The 12,852-nt window shown below is 40.4% G+C and overlaps 3 protein-coding genes across 4 annotated transcripts in view; 1 reads left to right on the top strand and 2 right to left on the bottom strand.

The window, feature by feature from the left end:
• The window catches only part of LOC117569322 (uncharacterized), a 191,158-nt gene that overhangs the window by 28,214 nt on the left and 150,092 nt on the right, over positions 1-12,852 (top strand). The window lies entirely within an intron of this gene.
• On the bottom strand, positions 1,731-12,496 carry LOC117568911 (glutamic acid-rich protein). Of its 2 annotated transcripts, none has more exons than XM_052005881.1 (8): positions 12,399-12,496; positions 6,390-6,708; positions 6,270-6,317; positions 4,954-5,402; positions 3,695-4,394; positions 3,311-3,634; positions 2,603-3,243; positions 1,731-2,540 (listed from the first exon to the last, which is right to left on the bottom strand). In XM_052005881.1, the coding sequence occupies exons 2-8, from the start codon at positions 6,702-6,704 to the stop codon at positions 2,231-2,233; spliced, it is 2,787 nt and encodes a 928-aa protein (XP_051861841.1). In that variant the 5' UTR covers positions 6,705-6,708; positions 12,399-12,496; the 3' UTR covers positions 1,731-2,230. The 2 variants fall into 2 exon arrangements, with proteins under 2 accessions (XP_051861841.1, XP_034105707.1); XM_034249816.2 differs by lacking the exon at positions 12,399-12,496 and adding an exon at positions 6,892-7,037.
• LOC117568912 (glutamic acid-rich protein-like) lies at positions 7,450-12,527 on the bottom strand. Its single transcript, XM_034249818.2, has 8 exons — positions 12,399-12,527; positions 11,893-12,217; positions 11,771-11,818; positions 10,457-10,905; positions 9,198-9,897; positions 8,810-9,133; positions 8,102-8,742; positions 7,450-8,031 (listed from the first exon to the last, which is right to left on the bottom strand). Exons 2-8 carry the CDS (start codon positions 12,211-12,213, stop codon positions 7,731-7,733), a joined length of 2,784 nt encoding a protein of 927 aa, XP_034105709.1. The 5' UTR covers positions 12,214-12,217; positions 12,399-12,527; the 3' UTR covers positions 7,450-7,730.

Here is a 12,852-nt window from a genome sequence, read left to right as displayed (position 1 = left end):
TTTACACACATTCATATGTACAGTGCCGAGTTTATTTGTGTGAATATGAGTGTTAAATTAGTGGTACCCAAGCTCATAACTCGCTGTTTTTGTATCATCGGATCAATGTTTTTTTATTTGTGTGTATTGTGGAAAAGAGCTACTGAGCTTGGGCACCTGTGGATTAAATATTAATTAATATGTATATATATGTAATTACTTTTTATTTTGTTTAGGCGAAGGATTCCAGGAGTATGCTCAAGCCCTTATAAATCTAGGAGCTGCATATGGCGTTCAAAAATATAAGGATGTATCCGTATCGAGAAAAACTCTTACTTACTCCGTCATGATAAAGGAATACGAGCGTATACATAAGGAGCTAAGCACAGCGCTTATAGAACAACAATTAGCCTTCACAACGGATATGTGGACCGACTCGTACACGCAGCGGAGTTTTGTAAGCTTAAGCGCTCATTATATATGTGCTGAATTTAAGTTAAATGTTAAAATATTGGGTGTTAAAGAATTCGAGGCAGAGAAAAAAACCGGAGCTAATATTTTATTGCATGTAACCGACATTTTAAAACAATTTAACATCGATAATAAGTTGATAAACTCTGTAATTGTCACCGACAACGGAGCAAATGTTGTTTCGGCTTTTAATAATTTTAAGAGACTATCGTGCGCATGCCACAATTTGAATCTTTTAATGACCGATGTCCTCGAAAAGGATCCAATTTATGAAATTAGGCAGCTTATTGATGCGTCGAAGAAATTGGTTAAATATTTCAAGCATTCAGAGTTGAACAATAAATTAAGCAAGTCACTAAAACAAGATGTACAAACTAGATGGAACTCGGTGTATATTATGCTTCAAAGTATATTTGACGTTAAGGATGAAATAAAATATCTTTTAAGTGAAAAAAAATCAATCGAATCGAATTGCTGATATTGACTTTGAAATTATAAATCAAGTTCTAGAATTCTTAAAACCTTTTAAAGAATGTTCTGAAAAATTTAGTTCCGAAAAAGAACCCACCATACATATTTATGTTCTTTGGTACAACAAATTAAAATCACACTGTAATCAAAAAATGTTAGATTCATTTGTTATATCTCAACTTAAAACTAATACTCTCTTACAACTTGATAAGCGTCTTAAGCCAACCAACCTGCATTACGTCGGTCTTTTTTTAAACCCGCCGTTTAGGCAGCTTAATTTTTTAACAGAAACGGAAAGAAATGACACTTTTGCTACGATCAAAGGCAAATTATCTGAATATTCAATTGAAAATACCAGTCCTGAGAAAAGCACATCGGCTAATGAAGCCAGGATTTTTTTTGAATTTAGAGATGAAACCAATGCTAAAAAGGTTAAATTAGTGCGCAGCGCTGTCGACATTGAAATAGATAACTATTACAAATGCGGCAAAGAAAATGAAAACAATGTTTTAGAGTTTTGGAGAAACGCTAATAACCTTAAGTGTCTTCAAAAACTGGCAAAGCAAATTTTAAATATACCAATCAGCTCAGCTACGAGCGAAAGAGTGTTCTCAACGTCTGGCATGGTTCTGTGCGAGCGCAGAACAAGATTGCTCAGCAGCAATTTGGATAAACTGGTATTTTTATACAAAAATATGAATTAATTTTAATGTTTTTTATGTTAACTTTCGCCATGCGCATTTACCTTTAATGTAATAAAAAGTGAATAAAGTACCATTACTTTTAATAAGAAATTTAGCGCGTCTTTTTATTTATCCGGGCTCCAACAAAGGTTATTGTTAATAAAAGCTCACTGACTCAAAATAATCATTACATTGTAATGTAATATGATACAAAATTGAAATAAATATGAAAAAAAAATTTCGTGTTGTTCGTGCGTGTTTCGTGCGTGTTCGTGTTGGACCAAAATCGACCGTGCGTGTTCGTGTTACACAAAAAAAAATTTTTCGTGTTCGTGTTGTGTCGTGTTGAAAATTTTAGACACGCGCCCATCTCTAGCTCCGAGTGTGCCACATGCCGCACAGGTGGCTGGCTGGTTGCTTTGCTTCGGTTTGTTTAGTTGATTTAAGTTTAAATTTATTAAACATGACTCGCACACATTGTGCAGCTTTCAGCCATACATATTACGATGTAAAAGTTGAATTTCAATTGTTCATTTTTTTTGTTTGTTTATTGCAACCAAATCATTGGTTGCAGTTAACTACATGTGTATGGACTAAAGACTTGCTATTTCTGCTGTTGCTCGGGATCATTTTGTCTCAGCTGCCGACTTGGTGGCCCCCTTGATCGCCGCCGCCGAGGTGCGTTTCAAGCTGACCATAACGTTGCGTTTTGTTGATGCTGGTCCGGGTCGAGTGGCCTTGGCCGCATTGCTGGTTGCCTTGGGAGTTGCTTTCTTGGCGGCCACTGGCGACTCTTGTTTGCTGGCTGCCTTGGTTGGTGTAGCAGTTGTTGAGCTGGCTTTCTTCTCGCTTGATTTGTTGGCTGATGCCTTAGTCTCTATTTTTCCCTCATCAGCATTGCCATTGGCTTCATCCTTGTTAGCCTTGTTCTTCTCACTGCAAATAGTCACAATTAGTTAAGGTATTGCTCATTAAACGATTAAATGTTTACTACTGACCTTTCAATGTCAATATTCAGGACGGACTCATCTTCATCCTCCTCGTGTTCCTGACCTAGTGGTTCCACTTCTGCCAAGAGGTCACCGAGATCCTTATCCACATCCTCCCAAAGTGCATCATTATGAGTTTCGTCTACATCCTCTTCAGCCTCGTAATCTTCATCATCTTCCTTCATGTCCATTTCAATATCTTCATCGGCCTCAGCCTCGTCTATATCTTTCGGTTCATGCAAATCTTCATCGCCCTCCATTTCATCATCGCCCGCTTCGGATTTACTCTTTTTCTCAGTCTCTTCCTTATGCCGCAAATAGTTCTTAACATGCGAGTGTTGCAGAGAATGCTTCTTGATGTACTCCTCCAAGGTCACATCGCCCTGCTTTTGGGAGTAATGATTGCACAATTCACAGAAGAATGTTTCCACAGACTTAATAAAGTCCATGCCAATGAGGCCGCGTTTGCGTGTCTCCTCATCCTCGCTCTTTTGAGCAGTTTCAGCCTCCAGCAGCATGGCATCCACGTCGGCATCCATGATGTCATCATCGATCTCACCCACCGAATCAACGGTGAGGAATTTGTTCAAATCTATCTCACGCTCATCCACGCTATCCTCTGATCCAGACTCATCATTGCGTGCCTTATTCTGTGAAAGACAAATCGTAAATATCAATTTTTTGACAAAGCTAGTTTCTTTCCTAAGAGAGACTTACTCGAATGTGCTCCAATGAGCAGCGATGGTTCTCGTACAGCATGGCATTCTTAAAGGCCAAATGACAGGAGCCACAGTAGGGCATCAAGAACTTCTTAATGGTCTTGTGGTGCTCCGATGCCTGATGCAGATTCTTAGGTTGGCGATAGGCCAAACGACAAAGGCGGCAATAGCGCGACTCGTACTCCTCCTTGCTGTTCTCCTCAATCTCACGCTGTGTGGTCCGTTGACGGGCGCGCATGCGTTGCAAGTCGGCACGTTGCCTCAACGCCACTGTGCGCATCGAGTTCTTGTGTGTGCGCGAGTTGAGATGATAATGATATTCCTGATGTAATAAAATAATATAATTAGTATCCTGAACCAATTATTAACTTATACAACTCACCTTAAAGGTCACACACTTGATGCGGCAGTGGACGCAGGTGAGCTTGATGAACGTGCGCTTGCGCAGATTGTTGTGATCCTCGTCGCGATGACGAGAACTAGTGCGACGCTCTTTACGCTCCTCATCGCTGTCGTCCTTCTCCTTGCGCGATGAACGATCCTTTTTGCTGGACTTCTTTGACTTGGACTCTTTGTCATCGCCATCTTTGTCCCTCTTCTTTTTACTTGACGACTTTTCGGCTGTACTCGACGATTTGCTCTTCTCTTTGGGCTTATCAGCAGCATCGCCAGCATCATCGGTCTTGCCTCCCTCATCATCTTCCTCATCGTCGGACTTCTTTTTCTCCGTCTCATTGCCAGCATCGTGCTCATCGTCATCGACCTCTTCTTTCTTGATCTTGGCCTCATTGGACTTTCCCTCGGCATCATCATGGGACGATGTTTTGGTGCTGCGTTTCTTGCTTGGCGACGACTTTTTAGTCGTCTCGCTCTTCTTCTCTCCATCTCCATCGGCTGCATCTTTCTCGTCGTTACCATCATTGTCGTCATCCTCATCCTCATTGTCATCCTCGCCTTCATCATCGTCATTAGCTTTCTTCTTCTTGCTTTTCTCAGTATCGCCATCCTTGTTATCAGAGTCATCGTTGTCATCGCTAGAGCGACCGCTGCTGTTCCCTCCCTGGCGTTGACGACGCAACGAGCTAACAATCGGCAACGTTATCGATATCGATATCGATGTCGTTACCGTTATAGTTTTCGATTTGTTTTTGAATTGTGTGAATTGAGTTGAAAGGAGGGAGTTTGTGATAAGTACACATTGTATAATATTAAGATGGAAGCTAATAAATATTTGTTTTTGTCTTAGTGTCGTGGTTTCGTTTTCTTTGATTGACATGATCTATTAGATTACATTATACATAATAATTATATATCGAAGTTTCTTTTTCAATCTATTGGGTTTTACAAAAAACATCTCACATCAGTTTGTGAATTTAGCCAATAATTGTTCATAACACTCGATGGCATATAATATAAATATTTATAGTGTTCATATCACGCACACATAGTTGTATTATAGTGTCTAGTATCTGACGATCTATCGCAGCACTTTTTCATTTTCTGCTGATCATTTTACAGTACACAGAATTTGACTTTACTCTTATTCTGATTTGATCTGATTGAATTTGGATTTTATACTTTTGTTTAAGGAATGTTTGTTTTAAGATTGTTTGGTTTACTTTTACTTGTTTGTCTATTTACCTTTTCAGCTGTTGTATCTTGAGCAAGCGTGCCCGATCTTTTTGCTGGGCATAGAGCAGCTGGCGGCGCATGGTGCGCAAATCGTTGGATTCATTGATGCGTGGACGCACAATCCTCATGGTGCCCATGCCCCGCATGTTGTTGCGTATTATGCCGCCGCGTATGGTCATTGAGCCTCGCGGTCTCGATATATAATTGCTGCCAGCAACGCTTCGCAACAGCGGGCGCTTTGGCGGACCCATCGAGGAGTCGCGTTGATGTCGCTGACTGCCCGATTCTTCACGTGGCCTATACGAACTTGAGCTGCCGCCACCGCCGCTGCCACTGCCACCACCGCCGCCACCAGTGCTGCTGCGTGGATGGTAACTGGACGATGATGAGCCCATATTCTGCGATGATGACGATGGGCGATCGTTGTGATCATTTGACGAGGACGTGCGACGATAATCCTATGACGATTGATGAGTAGGAAGGAGTGTAGAGGAGCATTGTTTTTGTTGTTTTTGTTTTGAAATTTTTGGATTTTGATTTCATATTCGAATATACATAGGTCGTTAGATATACATAAACATACACACCATGGATATATGGTGTATACAATTTGCATTATTTTGTTGGATGATAAAGAATTGCTTTATAAATGTTTATATATATATTTGTATGGGGTTATCTCAAATGCAATACAATCGTTATCCTGCAGCAAGTGTGTGTAGTTGTAGTAGTTATAGCATGATGAACAAACCTTACGACTTTTGAGCTATTTAGATAGATTAGATTTGATATAAATTGACATATTCTCTACGCATCTAGACGTTTATTCATGGGCTTATATATAGCGATATCTGATGCGATATCTGCTGTTGTCGGAAGGAAGAAACTGTCTGTCTGTTGTCACATATATGCATTTATGAGCGATATAACATTAATGGTGTTCACCATTTCAAGATTCAAGATTGATCGCAGCCCTCATGAGGCCGCTCTTCAATTTCTCTTTCTCTCTGTCTGGGATTAATCTCCCTGTCTCTTTTGGAATATCAAAATCGATCGCAGAGGCAAAATCTTTGCTATATGCGTTATTGCTGTTATATATAATATGTGCTTTATATATATATATATAAAGATTCTCAAATTGCTCTTATCTGGCAACTTTGAGGGCAAATTCCATATTAATTTTTAGAATCCGGCGTTAAACCTTCACAAAATAGTGCTATAAATATTTGGAAACTCATTAAAATCACACAGACATTGACCGCGATCCTTTAAATCGTATAAAAAGCGAATAATATACACATAAATCACTCTAAAACAGAACTTACGTCTTGACGAGGCCGTTTGCGGTCATCATTGCGATCCCTAGATGTATCCTATAAGGGGCATGGTGAACATTATCAAAGAGTTCAAACGATAAATATATATAAAAAGCATTATACACTCACATAGCTACGCTTGTGGCTAGAGCCGGAGTCATAACGTCCACCAGTGCTTGAATTATGATGATTGAACTTGTCGCGATTCCGATTATCATAGTGTTCATTATTGGAGTTACCGCTGCCTCCTCCTCCACCACCACCTCCACTGTACCGATTGTTGTTATAGTTGTTCTCGTAGCGTCCATTGTTGGGACGGTAATTGCCCTGAGTACGCGTATTCACGTAATTGCTGGAGTTGCGATTGTTGTAGTAGTTACCACCACCGCCACGCATAGTTCCGTAGCCACCTCCACGTGGAACATATCCGCCGCGTCCTCGCATTTTGCTAAGCAAAACAAAACACAAATATAGACAACCTATTACATATGTATACATACAGCGGGTAGTTTGCCCGAAGCACCCTGTGTTCGTTAGGCCGCAAGGTGCCGGCGACGAAGTGGCAAAAATCAATACTGTTTTGCCACCGTAGTCTGTTGAAAAAATCACACCGTATCTACACTGCAAATACCTTTTATCTATTTTATTACAATCACTAAACGTTTCACAATAAAGTTTTTAGGTTTACTTTGTCTTGTTGTCGGGATTATCTGCTTATTTTATCACACAACTTTCGGAACTGACTGCTGTTCCCGTCGACAAATGAAAATTTGTAACAAAGGCTGGGAGGGAGAGAGTGACCGAAACTTTGCAAATGTAAATCTAGTTGTGTGCCCATTAATATACCGAAAATACTAAAAAACGTGCGATATATTATGTTCAGCATAATTTTCAATTTTCAAAATTGCTTGCACCCATTTTAATGGAATTTTTTTTTTTTCGAATTGTTTTAAAACTGTATTTCCTTTTGTCATACAAATTGTTGCGTGAAAGTTGCAGCTTATTTCGAAGTCTCATATCATATTTTCATATACACATATATGTAGGCATACGTACCTTTTCCTTCAAATTGTATTATTGAATATATTTATTTTTCCTTGATAATTTATTTCTAAATAAAAAATTAAAATTTGGGTTATGTCAGCAAAAGATTTAGTCTGCGAACTTCGCGATCCCATTATTCTATTACCCTAAGGTAAAACTTGGAGCTACGACTTATATTTAATGCTTAGTAAAGACGTGCAATTGAATAATTGAATAAGTCGAGTCGGAGAATTTTGTAGAATTTTTGTTTTAGTAGTCTTGCATGTATTATGCATTTTTTAGATATACATATTACAATGTAAAAGTTGAATTTCAAATATGTTATTTTCGTTGGTTTATCGCAACCAAATCCTTGGTTAACTCTATGTTTACGATGTATGTATGCTTCTCTAGACTGTTGCTGTTAGCTCCTGCTACTGATCAAAATCATTTTGTCTCAGCTGCCGACTTGGTGGCCCCCTTGATCGCCGCCGCCGAAGTACGTTTCAGTACGGTGCGTTTTGTTGATGCTGGTCCGGGTCGAGTGGCCTTGGCCGCATTGCTGGTTGCCTTGGGAGTTGCTTTCTTGGCGGCCACTGGCGACTCTTGTTTGCTGGCTGCCTTGGTTGGTGTAGCAGTTGTTGAGCTGGCTTTCTTCTCGCTTGATTTGTTGGCTGATGCCTTAGTCTCTATTTTTCCCTCATCAGCATTGCCATTGGCTTCATCCTTGTTAGCCTTGTTCTTCTCACTGCAAATAGTCCCAATATCACAATTAGTTAAGGTATAGCTCATTAAATGATTAAATGTTTACTACTGACCTCTCAATGTCAATATTCAGGACGGACTCATCTTCATCCTCCTCGTGTTCCTGACCTAGTGGTTCCACTTCTGCCAAGAGGTCACCGAGATCTTTATCCACATCCTCCCAAAGCGCATCATTATGAGTTTCGTCTACATCCTCTTCAGCCTCGTAATCTTCATCATCTTCCTTCATGTCCATTTCAATATCTTCATCGGCCTCAGCCTCGTCTATATCTTTCGGTTCATGCAAATCTTCATCGCCTTCCATTTCATCATCGCCCGCTTCGGATTTACTCTTTTTCTCAGTCTCTTCTTTGTGTCGCAAATAGTTCTTAACGTGCGAGTGTTGCAGAGAATGCTTCTTGATGTACTCCTCCAAGGTCGCATCGCCCTGCTTTTGGGAGTAATGATTGCACAATTCACAGAAAAATGTTTCCACAGACTTAATAAAGTCCATGCCAATGAGGCCGCGTTTGCGTGTCTCCTCATCCTCGCTCTTTTGAGCAGTTTCAGCCTCCAGCAGCATGGCATCCACGTCGGCATCCATGATGTCATCATCGATCTCACCCACCGAATCAACGGTGAGGAATTTGTTCAAATCTATCTCACGCTCATCCACGCTATCCTCTGATCCAGACTCATCATTGCGTGCCTTATTCTGTGAAAGACAAATCGTAAATATCAATTTTTTGACAAAGCTAGTTTCTTTCCTAAGAGAGACTTACTCGAATGTGCTCCAATGAGCAGCGATGGTTCTCGTACAGCATGGCATTCTTAAAGGCCAAATGACAGGAGCCACAGTAGGGCATCAAGAACTTCTTAATGGTCTTGTGGTGCTCCGATGCCTGATGCAGATTCTTAGGTTGGCGATAGGCCAAACGACAAAGGCGGCAATAGCGCGACTCGTACTCCTCCTTGCTGTTCTCCTCAATCTCACGCTGTGTGGTCCGTTGACGGGCGCGCATCCGTTGCAAGTCGGCACGTTGCCTCAACGCCACTGTGCGCATCGAATTCTTGTGTGTGCGCGAGTTGAGATGATAATGATATTCCTGTTGTAATAGAATAATATAATTAGTATCCTGAAGAAACTATTGATTAACTTATACAACTTACCTTAAAGGTCACACACTTGATGCGGCAGTGGACGCAGGTGAGCTTGATGAACGTGCGCTTGCGCAGATTGTTGTGATCCTCGTCGCGATGACGAGAACTAGTGCGACGCTCTTTGCGCTCCTCATCGCTGTCGTCCTTCTCCTTGCGCGATGAACGATCCTTTTTGCTGGACTTCTTTGACTTGGACTCTTTGTCATCGCCATCTTTGTCCCTCTTCTTTTTACTTGACGACTTTTCGGCTGTACTCGACGATTTGCTCTTCTCTTTGGGCTTATCAGCAGCATCGCCAGCATCATCGGTCTTGCCTCCCTCATCATCTTCCTCATCGTCGGACTTCTTTTTCTCCGTCTCATTGCCAGCATCGTGCTCATCGTCATCGACCTCTTCTTTCTTGATCTTGGCCTCATTGGACTTTCCCTCGGCATCATCATGGGACGATGTTTTGGTGCTGCGTTTCTTGCTTGGCGACGACTTTTTAGTCGTCTCGCTCTTCTTCTCTCCATCTCCATCGGCTGCATCTTTCTCGTCGTTGACATCATTGTCGTCATCCTCATCCTCATTGTCATCCTCGCCTTCATCATCGTCATTAGCTTTCTTCTTCTTGCTTTTCTCAGTATCGCCATCCTTGTTATCAGAGTCATCGTTGTCATCGCTAGAGCGACCGCTGCTGTTCCCTCCCTGGCGTTGACGTCGCAACGAGCTAATAATCGGTAACGTTATCGATATCGTTATCGTTACCGTTATAGTTTTCGATTTCGATTTGTTTTTGAATTGTGTGAATTGAGTTGAAAGGAGGGAGTTTGTGATAAGTACACAGTGTATAATATTAAGATGGAAGCTAATAAATATTTGTTTTTGTCTTAGTGTCGTGGTTTCGTTTTCTTTGATTGACATGATCTATTAGATTACATTATACATAATAATTATATATCGAAGTTTCTCTCTCAATCTATTGGGTTTTACAAAAAACATCTCACACCAGTTTGTGAATTTAGCCAATAATTGTTCATAGCACTCGATGGCATATAATATAAATATTTATAGTGTTCATATCACGCACACATAGTTGTATTATAGTGTCTAGTATCTGACGATCTATCGCAGCACCTTTTCATTTTCTGCTGATCATTTTACAGTACACAGAATTTGACTTTACTCTTATTCTGATTTGATCTGATTGAATTTGGATTTTATACTTTTGTTTAAGGAATGTTTGTTTTAAGATTGTTTGGTTTACTTTTACTTGTTTGTCTATTTACCTTTTCAGCTGTTGTATCTTGAGCAAGCGTGCCCGATCTTTTTGCTGGGCATAGAGCAGCTGGCGGCGCATGGTGCGCAAATCGTTGGATTCATTGATGCGTGGACGCACAATCCTCATGGTGCCCATGCCCCGCATGTTGTTGCGTATTATGCCGCCGCGTATGGTCATTGAGCCTCGCGGTCTCGATATATAATTGCTGCCAGCAACGCTTCGCAACAGCGGGCGCTTTGGCGGACCCATCGAGGAGTCGCGTTGATGTCGCTGACTGCCCGATTCTTCACGTGGCCTATACGAACTTGAGCTGCCGCCACCGCCGCTGCCACTGCCACCACCGCCGCCACCAGTGCTGCTGCGTGGATGGTAACTGGACGATGATGAGCCCATATTCTGCGATGATGACGATGGGCGATCGTTATGATCATTTGACGAGGACGTGCGACGATAATCCTATGACGATTGATGAGTAGGAAGGAGTGTAGAGGAGCATTGTTTTTGTTGTTTTTGTTTTGAAATTTTTGGATTTTGATTTCATATTCGAATATACATAGGTAGTTAGATATACATAAAGATACACACCATGGATATATGGTGTATACAATTTGCATTATTTTGTTGGATGATAAAGAATTGCTTTATAAATGTTTATATATATATTTGTATGGGGTTATCTCAAATGCAATACAATCGTTATCCTGCAGCAAGTGTGTGTAGTAGTAGTAGTTATAGCATGATGAACAAACCTTACGACTTTTGAGCTATTTAGATAGATTAGATTTGATATAAATTGACATATTCTCTACGCATCTAGACGTTTATTCATGGGCTTATATATAGCGATATCTGATGCGATATCTGCTGTTGTCGGAAGGAAGAAACTGTGTCTGTTGTCACATATATGCATTTATGAGCGATATAACATTAATGGTGTTCACCATTTCAAGATTCAAGATTGATCGCAGCCCTCATGAGGCCGCTCTTCAATTTCTCTTTCTCTCTGTCTGGGATTAATCTCCCTGTCTCTTTTGGAATATCAAAATCGATCGCAGAGGCAAAATCTTTGCTATATGCGTTATTGCTGTTATATATAATATGTGCTTTATATATATATATATAAAGATTCTCAAATTGCTCTTATCTGGCAACTTTGAGGGCAAATTCCATATTAATTTTTAGAATCCGGCGTTAAACCTTCACAAAATAGTGCTATAAATATTTGGAAACTCATTAAAATCACACAGACATTGACCGCGATCCTTTAAATCGTATAAAAAGCGAATAATATACACATAAATCACTCTAAAACAGAACTTACGTCTTGACGAGGCCGTTTGCGGTCATCATTGCGATCCCTAGATGTATCCTATAAGGGGCATGGTGAATATTATTAAAGAGTTCAAACAATAAATATATATATAAATAACAGTTTACACTCACATAGCTACGCTTGTGGCTAGAGCCGGAGTCATAACGTCCACCAGTGCTTGAATTATGATGATTGAACTTGTCGCGATTGCGATTATCATAGTGTTCATTATTGGAGTTACCGCTGCCTCCTCCTCCACCACCACCTCCACTGTACCGATTGTTGTTATAGTTGTTCTCGTAGCGTCCATTGTTGGGACGATAATTGCCCTGAGTACGCGTATTCACGTAATTGCTAGAGTTGCGATTGTTGTAGTAGTTACCGCCTCCGCCACCGCCACGCATAGTTCCGTAGCCACCTCCACGTGGAATATATCCGCCGCGTCCTCGCATTTTGCTAAGAAAAATAAGTCACGTAAACACAAATTAGCTATTATATTTTCATCACGGGGGGTTTGCACGGAACACCCTGTGTTCGGTTAGGCCGCAAGGTGCCGGCGACGAAGAGGCCAAAAATCAATACAGTTTTGCCAACGTAGTCTGTTTCAAAAATCACAGTTTATTTGCACAGCACAAACCTTTTATCTATTTTATTATATTCACTATACGTTCCACAATAAAGTTTTTAAGTTTATTTTATGCTATCGTTGAATAACGTTCTTATTTTATCTCACAAGTTCTAAAACCGACTGCCGCCTCTGAAGAAAATTTTTGACAATGGTTGTGTACCAACAGTGTGACCGACACTCTCCTTCTCGAAATATACTGGTTTGGAATGAAAAATACCAACTCTGTTCAGATTATTGTATTTTGGTATACAGCTATCGATTTAATATCCCGCACTTTTAAATAGTGTATAGAAAAAAGAAACCCAGTGGAAAACAAACGTAATTTTAACAATAAATGCAATACGAAAATGGCATACGACAACACTTGAAGAGCAAGAGATATTAAGCAAAGTTATTAATACGAAAATAATGCAAATAAATTTATGCAACTTTAACAAAGCGATTTTCAATTAAAACATTTTTG

The sequence above is a fragment of the Drosophila albomicans genome, chromosome 3 (assembly GCF_009650485.2).
Source record: "Drosophila albomicans strain 15112-1751.03 chromosome 3, ASM965048v2, whole genome shotgun sequence".
Lineage (NCBI taxonomy): Eukaryota > Metazoa > Arthropoda > Insecta > Diptera > Drosophilidae > Drosophila > Drosophila albomicans.
The sequence above is the reverse complement of the archived record's forward strand: the minus strand, read 5'-3'. Positions and strand labels throughout refer to the sequence as shown.